The 12270-nt window shown below is 48.3% G+C and overlaps 1 protein-coding gene across 4 annotated transcripts in view; it reads left to right on the plus strand.

Annotated features, from left to right (window-relative positions):
* The window catches only part of TUBGCP2 (tubulin gamma complex component 2), a 35046-nt gene extending 25608 nt beyond the window's left edge, over positions 1-9438 (plus strand). For 3 of the 4 annotated variants that reach the window (XM_062001918.1, XM_062001919.1, XM_062001917.1), the window contains exons 15-18: positions 2996-3139; positions 3726-3854; positions 4717-4880; positions 9057-9438. In XM_062001918.1, coding sequence (XP_061857902.1) covers positions 2996-3139; positions 3726-3854; positions 4717-4880; positions 9057-9162 — 543 coding nt within the window. In that variant the 3' untranslated portion in view covers positions 9163-9438. Of the gene's footprint in view, positions 1-2995; positions 3140-3725; positions 3855-4716; positions 4881-7109; positions 7225-9056 lie in introns of those variants that run through there. The other variant, XM_062001920.1, reaches the window with a different exon arrangement.
* Positions 9439-12270: the final 2832 nt, after the last annotated feature.

A 12270-nucleotide genomic window follows, 5' to 3' on the forward strand; every position in this document is an offset into this window, starting at 1 on the left:
GCTGAATGTCATTGTACACAGAAGAAAGAAAACTATGGAAAAGGAAGAAGGATGCATGTTGCAAAGATCATAAACCTGTCTGGACATCTTCAGTTGATCCCTCAACTGTCTTACAGAGCTCCAAAAAGCCAAGTCTCTGCTTTCTTCTGTGGAGCTGCCAAAGACTGGCATATTAGGACTATCTGTTAAAAAAATGGCTTTCCTTATTGAGGTGGCAATTCCACTGCAGGTGGGCAAGTCTGGAGGACTTTTCCACTCTGGTGGTATTTGGGAGACGCTAAGCTCATTTCTGACTTTTTTTATGCCTGATGAGGCATTTATGTCTGATGTGTTACAGAATATTCTGGTTCACTAATCCAAGTCAACGAGTTTTCCAACGGTTAACTCTTCAGCCTAGCAAAAACAGCAAGAATTAGTTTTGATCTTCTGATAGGCATGTGAGATGCCTTCATTACCTCAGAGGAATATGTTTTTACCTAATGTCCCACCTGCCTGTTTTAAACAAAGCATGAGAAGTCATTAGGAGCTTACGTTTCAGAACAGGCTGTTCAAGAAGCCCCTAAAGGTCTTCTCATATCTGATTTCATTCACGTGAAATTTGTGGTGTCCATCCTTAACAACAGAGAAAAAAATCTATCATCAACAGAGCAAGGACTATTCTCAGTCTGTCTAGAACAAACCCTTCTCTCTCTTCCTTTTCTACCTATTTTAAAGATCTAGGCTTCTAGATTCTATGATTTTAGGGCATAGAGCTACTGAAGTTCATTACATAAATGAAGGATAATGCCTTAGGACTGGGGGATCTTGTGAATGCTACAGCAATGCTGCAGGTACATGGTGTCTTTCTTGCCGTCACCCTAGGCCCAGCCCATAGTTTCTTCATTCAGTGCCAGGGCAGGAAACATCTGCCTCTGGGCATTGTCCTGTGGGCACCCGTGCGTCGAATCTCTCAACAAAGAAACTGTTTCAGCAGCCAGTTTCTTAGGCAGTCCATTGAAAGAGCTGCTCACTAGGGTGACATATCCTCAGCTATGGGCTAAAATCTTCCTTGATTTTAGAAATGGCTCTTTTAACCTCTGTAGCCTACAGGCTGAGGAAGTTTTTTCCTTTCATTTGTAGTTTAGGAGAGGAAAGGATGTTCCCCACAGATTTTGTGTGCTGCCTTATGCTGGGTTTTCTGTCCAACTTATCTTGTGTGTTTCCACTTGAAGTTAAGGTATAACTAGTATGTTAATCTTCACAACATGGTCTTCATCAATACAGGTAGAATTAGAGAGTGGCATTTATCTTTGTTTTGTACTAGTTGTTTAAAAGGTTTAGAGGGAGCAGTTTGGCATCCATCCTGGTGGAGCAGTGTCATGATTTTAGGCCTATCAGGGAAAAAAGGACCACGATTAGCCTCAAGTATCAAAGACCTGAGAATTGCCAAAGGGCAGGGAGAGCTTAATTGCCACTTAAAGGTCCAGGACAAAACAGACCAGGCTACTGGGCTTGGGGAAGAAAACAGAAAATAATTTAATGCAACATCAACTAAAGCATAACCATAAACCCCAAACATAACCAAAATAAAACAACACAGAGTGGTACAACAATGAAGAGTCTGACCAGCCCTTTAAGAACACCTTCGTACCACACCTCCCCTCTTCCTGGGCTCAGAGCCCTGATCCCAGTGTTTTTACCTCCTCCCCCTGAATGGCCCAGAGGGGCAGGGAATGGGGTTTTCAGTCAGTCTATTCCTGATGGCTTCTGCCATTTGTCTCTCCTCAGGGCAGGTGGGCTCTGCACCAGTTCTCCCTGTAAGTCCGTGGGTACCTCACACACACGGCAGCCCTGCACGGGCTGCTCTGACGTGCATTTATCCCAAAGGCTGCAGCTCCTCTCTGCCTCTCGTGTGGGGCTGCTCTGTGGCGTGCAGGCTCCAGCACGGCCTGTGCCATGGCCGCCTCCTCACACAGTCCCTTGCCTGTCTGGGTGCACTCAGCCCTGCCATGGCCCTGCATGGGTTGCAGGGGTACAGCTGCGTTCTCACCACGGCTTGCAGAAAGGTCTCTGTTCTGGTGCTCCTCCTTCCTTCCTCCTTCTCTGACTCTGGGGTCCACGTGGTTGCCTCCATCTTGTATCACTCTCACACCTCCTGCCAGCACTTCAAATTCCCGTCCCTAAATAGTGATGGCAGAGGTGCCAGATTGGCCCAGCCGGGCCGGAGGTGGATGTGAACCCAGGAGCCGGGGGAAGAGTCCAAAAACTCTTTATTGGGTCTTCACTGCAACCCGCTCCCCCTGTTACGAACAAAAGCTGCTCCTTGCTAAACCATGACAAGCAGTATGGATAACTTGGCAATTTTAGTCCTATGGTTCTTTCCTGAGCTTCAGCCCATCCCATAATTGTACAGAGAGAGAGGAGGGTTTTAATCTACCATTTAAATCTTGAGACTGAAACAGCCCATTGAAGTAGCAGAGCTGGACAAAAATCTTACAGAATCCTTGCAATGCTGCATGGCACAGTTCTTTATGGTGCTCCTAGAACGTGTTTCTGAATGTATGTCTTAAGCCTCCTAAACTTGCCAACATTTCAGGTTCTTTGGCTTTCCTGTTTTCCACTTACTGTTGCTGACTTCATTGTGATTGTGAAGGTGGGAGTGGGCATGACAAACAGATTTAAAAGCAAAGGAAGTGCATGTTGATAAAGCAGATAACTCTGTCCTGAGCCTCCTTTCCTGGGGGTTTGAATGATTAAAGAAAGTATAATTGTATGAGAAGGTGATGTGACAAATCAAAGGTGAAAAGCCTGTGAAGGACTGTGAATGCAGTAATGAAAATACAGTCTCCATCTCAGGATGTTTATCAAAGCTGAAGGGACCTGAGAAGTATCTCAGTGTGCCCTAGAGCATGTCTAAGAGGTCACTGTCAGGGGCAGGATGCGGGGTTAAAGCCTTGGTCTGGTGCAGCACAGCAGTCCGGGTTTGGTTTTTCATTATTGTCCTATCCTGCCACAGGCATCTAATATTGATGATGTCTTGAGCCACCACACGAGCTTCCTGGATAACTGCTTGAAGGACTGCATGCTAACCAACCCAGAGCTGCTGAAGATCTTCTCCAAGCTGATGTCTGTCTGTGTCATGTTCACAAACTGCATGCAGGTATACACAGCCTCCCCATGTGGACCGTGCCACTGCCAGCTGCTCTGGGCGCTAGCCAGCTGGGACAGTCCCCTTTTCAACTGACCCTTCCCGTCCTCAGTGTGTCTGGACAGCCTCCGTTCATTCCTCCCACCAGAGGCTTTAGAGCTTGACTGCTCAGACCCTCATCCCTTTTTCAGATGGTTTCTGTGGCTTCTCCCTCCACAAAATTCTCTATGCACTTTCAGTGTTAGGATCAGATTTGTATGAACAGAATTACCTCTTTTCAGCCAGTCCTGCAGTAGAATTTGAGTTGTGAGTCATGGGCCTCTGTAGATTTTAGCATGCTCTTTGAATGGTCAGGCAAAGGCTGGTGATTAGACCCATGGAGAACACTATCCATGGGCTCACTAGCCATGGTCTTGGAGAGCTTTAAAAAAACCCACCTTTCTTTAGGCTTAAGAAGCTTTGTGCCTTAACATCCTAAATATGATCTCAAAGTTAGCTTTCATGTGAGTTCAGGGTTAGCAGAACTGACTCAGTCTCATGCTTTACTGTATTTGAAAAATGGGATCTAACCATTTCCCCAACCCTTTGCCCTTCAAAGAGGTTCACTCAGAGCATGAAGCTGGATAATGAGATGGAGCGCCTCACCTTAGAGCATGGCACAATGCTGGGCCCACCAACAGAGGATGAGCGTGCTGAAGAGACTGCAAAGAAGAAGCTGACTAACAAGGTGAGATGCTGGATGGACAGCTGGGCCCATTCTGTGAATGCTGCTGTGATTGCAGTCTGATCAGGATGGCTGTCCTACCTCTTGCACATAGACCTTCCTAGTTTCTAGAGCACTTCTGGCCTCAAAAGCAGAATCCTTGCAAAATTGTGTGCTTTTTTGAGGGCAGTGTGGAGCAATGATGATGTTCTCAAAGTCTACTTTGAAGACCCCATCTTCCACCACAGTCCCTGTGCATGTTTTTAGGTTCTTATGTTTTCAGCTGTGCAGTGGGTACCTGCATACAAGCTTTCTGCAACTCAAGAACTCTCCTGTTTCCAGAACTAGCATTTTGTGATGGATGAGCCAATAAATTGTCAGGTGTGACTCTTTGCAGCCAGTCCCTTCCATATCTGGAGTATTTCTCTTGTCCACTTGTTTCTGCAGCTGGATGTGCAGGTGCTGAGGGTTTTTTTGCCAGACTCTGCAGTTAGCAGGCTGCCTCCTGTCCCTCTCTGGCACAAAGCGGCAGGGTCTGACACATGGCAGGGCAATCAGAGGACTTCAGAAGTCACAACCTGTCCTAGACAGCACTTGCTTCCTACTTACTGGTGTTTCCTCCTGCTTCAAAATAAATAACAACAGCATATGTTTGAGGATAGCTCAACTGGGATTTGTGCCTGGGTTCTTCCAGAGAGGCATAGCAAGGTTTTTCATTCCCAAGAACTTTTGAACTATTTCAAAACATTTCTTTTAGTGGCTGAGCGACTGTTAGGTTTTGTGCAGTACTTTGTAGCACATTAGGAAATAACGAAAGAATAATTGCCTTTCTTTGGCAAGTGTGAATTGGCAAACACATGGGGCCACTGTGCCTTTGTCTTGACAGCTTTTAGCAGAGCATGCTGACAACCTCCACCTGACATCTGGCTTTGAAGCAACCATCAACAAATTTGATAGCAATTTCTCAATGCATCTACTAGACCTGTTGGACAAACTGAGTGTTTACAGCACCAATGACTGTGAGCACAGCATGCTCAACATCATCTACAGGTAAGCCAGTAGTTTTCTCTCCATAACTTCTTCTCTTGAGGTTCTCAAATTCAGCTCAGGAGGAGTAATTGCTGTTTGTAACTCTGTGTGTCTGCCCCATCAATGAAAACACTGACATCTCAAGAAATAATTTTGTTGCATTTCAACTTGAGGCTTTAAAAAAAACCCAACACATTCTGAAAGTTGTCTATTAATGTTGTAAGTGTAATGCACGTGTTAGTTTTCTTGGAGATTATCTCACAGTGTAGACAGTGAATAAGCTGATTCCTGAATACAGTGCAAGTATTCAAAGATGAGAAAACCATGCAGGGGATTGGCCATAAGTGACTATTTTAAGTCATAGCTTGTATTTATTTAAATAATCATCCCTTAATATGTGTTTATTGTGGCCTCACCCATACTTACTAGCTTCTTAGAAGTCAAAATTTCTCCACTAATACCTAAAAGTCAGGTACACAAGATACTTTGCAAGGAGAGACAGGTCAGGAGGTCTAGGTTTTAGGAGCTGTTGGTGGCTCTCAGTCCTGCCATGGCCCTGCATGGGTTGCAGGGGTACAGCTGCATTCTCACCATGGGTTGCAGAGGGGTCTCTGATCTGGTGCTCCTTCTTCCTTCCTTCTTCTCTGACTGTGGGGTCCATGTGGTCACCTCCATCTTGTATCACTCTCACACCTCCTGCCAGCACTTCAAATTCCCATCCCTAAATAGTGATGGCAGAGGCACCAGATTGGCCCAGCCGGGCCGGAGGTGGCTCTGAACCCAGAAGCCGGGGGAGACTCCAAAAACTCTTTACGGGGTCTTCACTGCAACCCGCTCCCCCTGTTACCAGGCAAAAGCTGCTCCTTGCTAAACCATGACACAGTAGCATCCAGAGTCAGGCTGGATTCAGGGATTCAGACCACAAGCAGTTGAGTTATCTGGGCTAGAACATTTGATCCTCCTCAGAGCTCCAGCTATGCCTCGTTCTTTATCGAGTGCTTACGTTTTTGTCATTACTAGTACAACTTCTAACAGATGGACTTTTCTGTAATGCTACATCTAGCAGATCTTAATGGCACTAGCTGACAATCCAGCCACTTGGACGTCATTGTGGGTGGCACAGGACATGGCCAACACAGTGTTGAAGACCAAGCTGCCCTCACTTTTAACAGAAGGGCATCCTGACCCTACGGTCTTTTAAGGAATGTATGGAGGTCATCCCATTGGTAGGATCACCCACCTCAGTCCAAGGCTGGAGCTGGTTCTCAGCTTACTTACAACAGAAGTCCTGCAGCCTTCTGTGACTCTGTATTGTGTGGGATTGCAGACACTGGTGTAAAACCTTTTCTGGCAGTAGCTCAGGTGTTGTCCTCCTCCCAGCACTGCTTCTATGCTTAGCATCAGCAGTTCACCCCTTTTATAATTGCCTCCTCATTCTTGTGTCAACTTTATGCACCTGCCAAGATGGTGGGACAAGCTGATGCTGCGCCATGGAGACTGGCTGTTCAGCTGTGGGTCCATGGAACCATGGCCAGCAGCTGTTCTTCACCAGATGCCTTTATGTTTCACAGACTGCACATGATGTTAGCTGTGTCAGGAGGTGACTCCTGAGCTGCAGAAGTTCTGAAACCAGTTCTTTCAAATATGGAGAGGTTGGGTTTTACAGCGAGTGCTTCCTGCTTTGGAAGATAGAAGTTCAGTGAGTCAGGCGCTGTACCAGTTAAGCTCAAGGGCTGTAGAGGAAATACTGGGTCTTTATGCTATCAGGACTGTCTGGGACCATGTGAGTCTTCATCAAGATGCTGAATATAGCTGGGCCTTTACTGACAAACCAGATTTCCCCGTTTCCTTGGCTGACATACTGCATGTTAACACTCCATGCCACAGAACATGCCTTTCCATTTCTGTAGGCTGCTCAGTTTTAAAGAGTGGAAGTCCCATGATGAATTCCCATATGTGGCATTTAGCTCTCATTCAGTCTGTAGTGATTCTTGGATTGAGTCCCGAACTCTGTGGCAATAGGAACCCAAGAACTAGAGTGGAGACAGTTGCCATCTGAAATAACTTACTTGCCAGAGAGACGGCAGAGTTTTTAAGACATACGTGTCTTCTGTTACAAATGATAACCTTTCTCCATGACTGCTCTTCAAGGCGATAGTCAACATGAAAGACAGATAACAAAATATCCCTTTTATTCGTGATTCTGGTACTGGACTTTTGTGTATTTCATCCTGGTTCATATTTATTCAGTTTACAGTACTGAGTAACTGAGGCATAATGGTCGTGTTTGTGGCACCTAACAGCAGAAGGCAGTAGTGCAGAGGTTCTCCTTCAGACGGGAGGAATTGGAAAGTGCAGACTCTCACTGTGCTGAGTCTTGTGCAGGTGCCTCAGTTCCATCATAGCCATGCTGACTGAGGGCAGACAACTGCAGAAGATCTCTGGAATCACTCCACAGTGATGAAAAGGAGAAGAGTTACAGCATGAAGGACTTTGTCAGAAGGATTGCTTAATTCCAAATACTTAGAAGTCTTACCCGTGAAGTGCTGTTATCATTCATCAAATATCCTTCCTTTCCCAGTCTGGAGGAATCAGCAGTGACTGAGCTTTGAGAAGGACTGGCAGGACATATGAAGTGATGCAAACCCTGGTGAATAAAACTTTCAGCCACAGAACAAGAAACTGAAATGTAAGCAGAGTTTCAGGAAGCACCACGCAAGTTCTTCAGAGATAGTTATCAAAGATCATTTAGCCCTACAAACATAGCTGAAAGAGCAAATCAAGATCTGCAGTTCATTTGGAATCAAGCAACTTTAGCAATGGAGCAGATCCTTAAAATAAGGATGTAAATGAGTCTTGGCCTTATATTTGACTACAAGTTTGGTAAATATGCCAGCCTCAGTGTCAGGTTTCCTTTGTGTGGCACTTAAAGGACAGCAGAGATGTAAGCTTTTCAGCCAGGAGAGAGCAACAGATAAATTCCATCTGTCAAGGCTGATTTCTGCAGCCACCAAAAAAGGTCAAGGAACAATTGTTGCTGTTTGTGTAAGGTTCTTAAGCAATATGAAAATCAAATATTGTGCCCATTCCTTTAGTGCTGGAGCAACGTAATTTGAGAAAAGAGGAGAGTAGGTTTTGTGTGAATCACAGGCTTAGCTTGACCATTGCTTAGTGTTCCATGGAGGGTGTTTTTAAGAGCTGCACATGTCTTAGCTTTGTAGTGCAGAGATCTGCCTAAGGAAAGTCACAGTGGGCATGAATCTGGGTGTTTTGTGGCACCAGTCTGGAGGATCAAGGAGACAGGATGCTGATGTTGCTGATGTCACCTGCTTTGGAGAGGTGTCATTTATCAGCAATGCTTGCAATTTTGGCCGAGCACCTTCCAGGCAGTTTTCTTCTTGAGTTATGAAGTCATTTGAAGCATGTTTTTGTTATCAAAGAGGTGGTAATGGAAACCACGGTATTTTGTGGCAATTATGGTGGATAATAGAGTGGATTTCTTGTGGGAATTAATATTGGAGTTGAGTGGTTGTGAGCCCTGGTATTAAGGAGTGGCTGTGAAGGTGTGGAGTTTGAGGAGCCCTGGCACCTGGTCCCTGCGTCTTCACAATTGTATGGTCAGGCTGTGGCTCCAGAGAAGAAGCTGTTAGCTATTGGTCCTTCCTGACCTGTTTTACACACGTGTAAAGAATGGATGAAGTTGAGCCTGGGGTCAGAGGACAAGCACAGAAGAGGGGTTACCAACAGTGCCCGTGGCACAGTGCAGCCGTCCCTGTCTCCCTGAGTGAGCCGCTGGGTCTGCCCAGGCTGGGGCAGGCCCCTGCAGGGATGGCAGTCCCAGGGTTCAGGGAATGCCCCAGGAGAGGTTTGTCCTCTGGGGCCACAGTTGGGTAAGAGGACAGGAGTGGGCAGGGAGAGGGCAGACCCCTGTGCTGCGTAAGCATCCTCTGGGAGTTTCTGCAGCGAGACTCGCTTTGCTTCATACCCCTCATTTCAAGCAACTTTGTCCTAAAATTTGCCAGACTTTCTGAGTTTATCCATTTTGGGATGCTCTTGCTGCCATTGAGTGTCCCAATGAGCTGTGGTCATGCGGCACTGAGCTCCCGGGGGCCTTGGCAGCGGTCCTTGTTGCATACCGCTCCTGGGTGGTGCTGAGCCCCGCAGGCTGACAAAACATCTGGGGTTTTTGTCTCTCAGGTTGGACTTCAACGGGTTCTACACGGAGCGCCTGGAGCACATGTCCGCAGAGCGCAGCCAGCAGGCACCCGCTCCGCTGCCCCGCCTGCCCGTGCCCGCACAGTGAGGCGGCTCCACGCCAGCCCGCTGCCCATGGCCCGGCTCCTGCCTCCAGCCCCGGGCACACAGCCCTGCATACGGCCAGCGCCGGCACCAAATGAGCCAGAGGGCTTGTCTCAGAGAGACAGAGGAGTGTTCCATCTCTTGCCATGTATGTAATGGATTTTCTCTTTCGAGAGGCTTTTGTTAAGTCCTTTTCTTTTTTTTTTTTACACTGTAAAATGATGTATCTGTGCTGTAAAATTAAAAAAAAGAATCATGATTATTTTGTCTGTTAACAGAACTTGGGGTGAGAATTAGTCTTTTAGGTCAGCTGCCATGCAGTATTATTTTGGGAGGAGAGCTAAACTGGGGAGCTGCTGGAACGAAGCTGATCAGCCGCTCGGACCAATCAGATGGGGTCCAGAGTGGTCCTTGGAGCTCCCAAACCCACAGTGGCCTTTCAAGCCATTTTCCTCCTCTTCAAAAAAAGGTGGGTTTGCTCTCACAGTAAACTTGGTGGAGAGGAGGTTCTCAGCAAGGCTTGTCCACTACCAAGCCTGTCTTTGAAGAGGAGGCAGGTACCTGGATGGGCATTTTCTTTGTCAGCTCCTCTGTGGCTTCACCTTAGCAGTCCCTGGCTGGGCTGGGCATGGGCCAAGAGCTGGATCAGAGCAGCTGTGACGCATGGGGTTGGTCCAGCAGAGCATCTGCTTAGCAGGGGCACAACAAGGCATGTGGCAAACCTGGGTTCTTTATGGAGAGGGACCTGAAAAAAAAGCAAGAAGAGACTTGAAAAAGGTTTACAGTTACATGCTCCTGGTTGTAGATACGACATCTCATCCCCATGCTCCATCCAGCATTGTAAAGAGCTGCATTGAAACGGGCAATTCCCAGCCTGTGTAAAACCTGGTGTTGAGAGCAGCTGGCTTCTACCCTGACACACCTATGCTTGCACATCCTTGCTGATCTCCCCCCACTGCGTTCGGTGCAAAGAAACAAGACCTTTGCCTGAGTGGAGACAGCTGAGTTCCTGCTGGCCTACCCTAAGGATTGGAAAGAAGAGTGACATTGCAGATTGACTGGTGGGGCCAGATGGAGCATGAGATCCTGCACCATTAATCATCCTCCTACCCCATGAAACATCATGATGCCTGCGGAGCTGCTCTTGTCCCTTAGCAGGCTTGGGTTTTTCCCAAGTGGTATCTGAAACACCACAAAGTAACATCAGAAAGCAGAGGTAGGGGACATACCAGGATCCACAGGAGGGTCAAGCACAGGGCTCTGCAGCAGCACTCACTTTCCTCTTCCCTTCCAGAAATCAGCTTCATTACACAAAGGTCCCCAATACGTGGAGCTGGCCCTAGTCATGGACAGCGAGGCAGTAAGCAGGGTTAAGGGGTGCAAGTTGGTGCAGAGTTTTCACTGTCATCCGCTGCAGTGAGGAGGTCAAGGCCAGCCTGGAAATATCTTTGTCCTTCCCATAGTTCAGGAAACACAAGGACTTGCGCAGGACCGCGTGAAGGAAATGAAGGACCGCGTGAACCATGTTGACAAGGTGAGCCCGTGGGTCTGGATCCTGGCTCACACTCGTGCCCCACAGTGCCAGCACAGGCATGAATGCAACAGAGGAGAGATTGTTGTGGGTAAGGTGATGGATCTGGAGCCATCTCAAACCTGCAGGTGGGCTGCCTGCTGCAGGGTGACCAGCTGTGTGGAAAGCAGACATGATGAGCAGCTCAGCTCCATCTCCAGCCTCTCCAGGACAGCCCCTGCAGGTAACCACTCCTCTGAAAGTGTGGTGAGGTGGCCTGTCCTTCCCACAGCTGAGGCCACTCTCAGACATCCTCCCAGGCTTGCCTGGCCTGGCTGGCCCTATGTACAGAGTGGCCCAGGCCACTGATGACTGGGAGGGAGGAGAGACTTCCTTTGCCCCTTTGCTCCCTTGCCCAAGTACCTCCTTGGTGCCCAGGTGAGGTACTGAGTCTTTCCTCCTGCCAGGTGAAGCTGAAGTTGCCCAGCAAGCCTCTCCCAGCACTGAAGAGTAAGGCACTGTGCTATGGTGAGGGGCTGCCAGGACCTCGCTCTCCCCTGACACTCTCATTGGCTTTTCAGCAGGTTGCTCCCCTGAAGGTGGCTCTGAAGCCACCCTTGGCCAGAAGGTGACCAAGAATGCTCCATCTGCCATCGCAGCCAAGGAGTTGTTGGCTCTGGCAGTTCGGTGGCAAAACTGGGGAGCTGCCATCTCACGCTCACCTTTACTGAATCACTCACTGGACCCTCCCCCAGGAGGGCATCGGTGTTTGAGTTGTGCCCTAACAGACTTCAAAGCCTCATGGCTGGCCCAGATCAGCTGGGACTGTGTAAGGAGACCAAGTGCGGGGACAAGGCCAGCTTTGGTTTTGAGGCCAGCCTTGAGTTGGTCGAGGCTCTCCTGCACCCTGGGAGCTGGTGCCTTTTTCCTGACATCCTGAATGTGTCCTGCTCCTCTTGCCCCATCCCTGCTGGGGATATGGTAAGGAGCTTCTGGCATTGCTGGGGCAAGAAGAGTGCTGGGAACAGCCACATAGGGGTCTTGCCAGGGACTCTGGCAGGTCCAAGCTGGGCTTGGCTTCCCCAACAGGTTTTTATCTCCAAAGCTATCACCTGACTTACTGTTCTCCTGAAATGGAATTTCCTGGGAGCCTTTTTACTGCAGCCATTAATTTATGACCTGTTTGTGACCATTTTGAGCTATTTGTTGTGAAACCAGGACTCCCCTATTTTATATAATTTAGGTTGAAGACCTGAAGACTGAAGGTGGCAGAGTGTCTCTTGGCAGAATGGTACAGCACAGGCAGGAGGGGGCAGTAGCCATGGAGCTGCCCAGGGCTCAGGGTAGAGCTGGCAGGGAGGAGGGCTCACGTTGAACTCCCACAGCCCTTGCCAGAGCCTCAGGGGCCAAATGGCAGCATTTTCTGAAGGCTTCATGAAGCAAGGCTGGCATAAAGGCTATGGAATGCTGCATAGCGTGTCCCCCGGTCCCAAGTGCACTCTGTGACCAAAGACTGGCCGTGGCTCCTACCACCAGCTTAACTCCCATCATCCTGGCCAAGATAAGCATTCATGGTTGCAGGCAACATCAGTCCCCAAGGAC

Source organism: Colius striatus, chromosome 8 (genome assembly GCF_028858725.1).
Source record: "Colius striatus isolate bColStr4 chromosome 8, bColStr4.1.hap1, whole genome shotgun sequence".
NCBI lineage: Eukaryota > Metazoa > Chordata > Aves > Coliiformes > Coliidae > Colius > Colius striatus.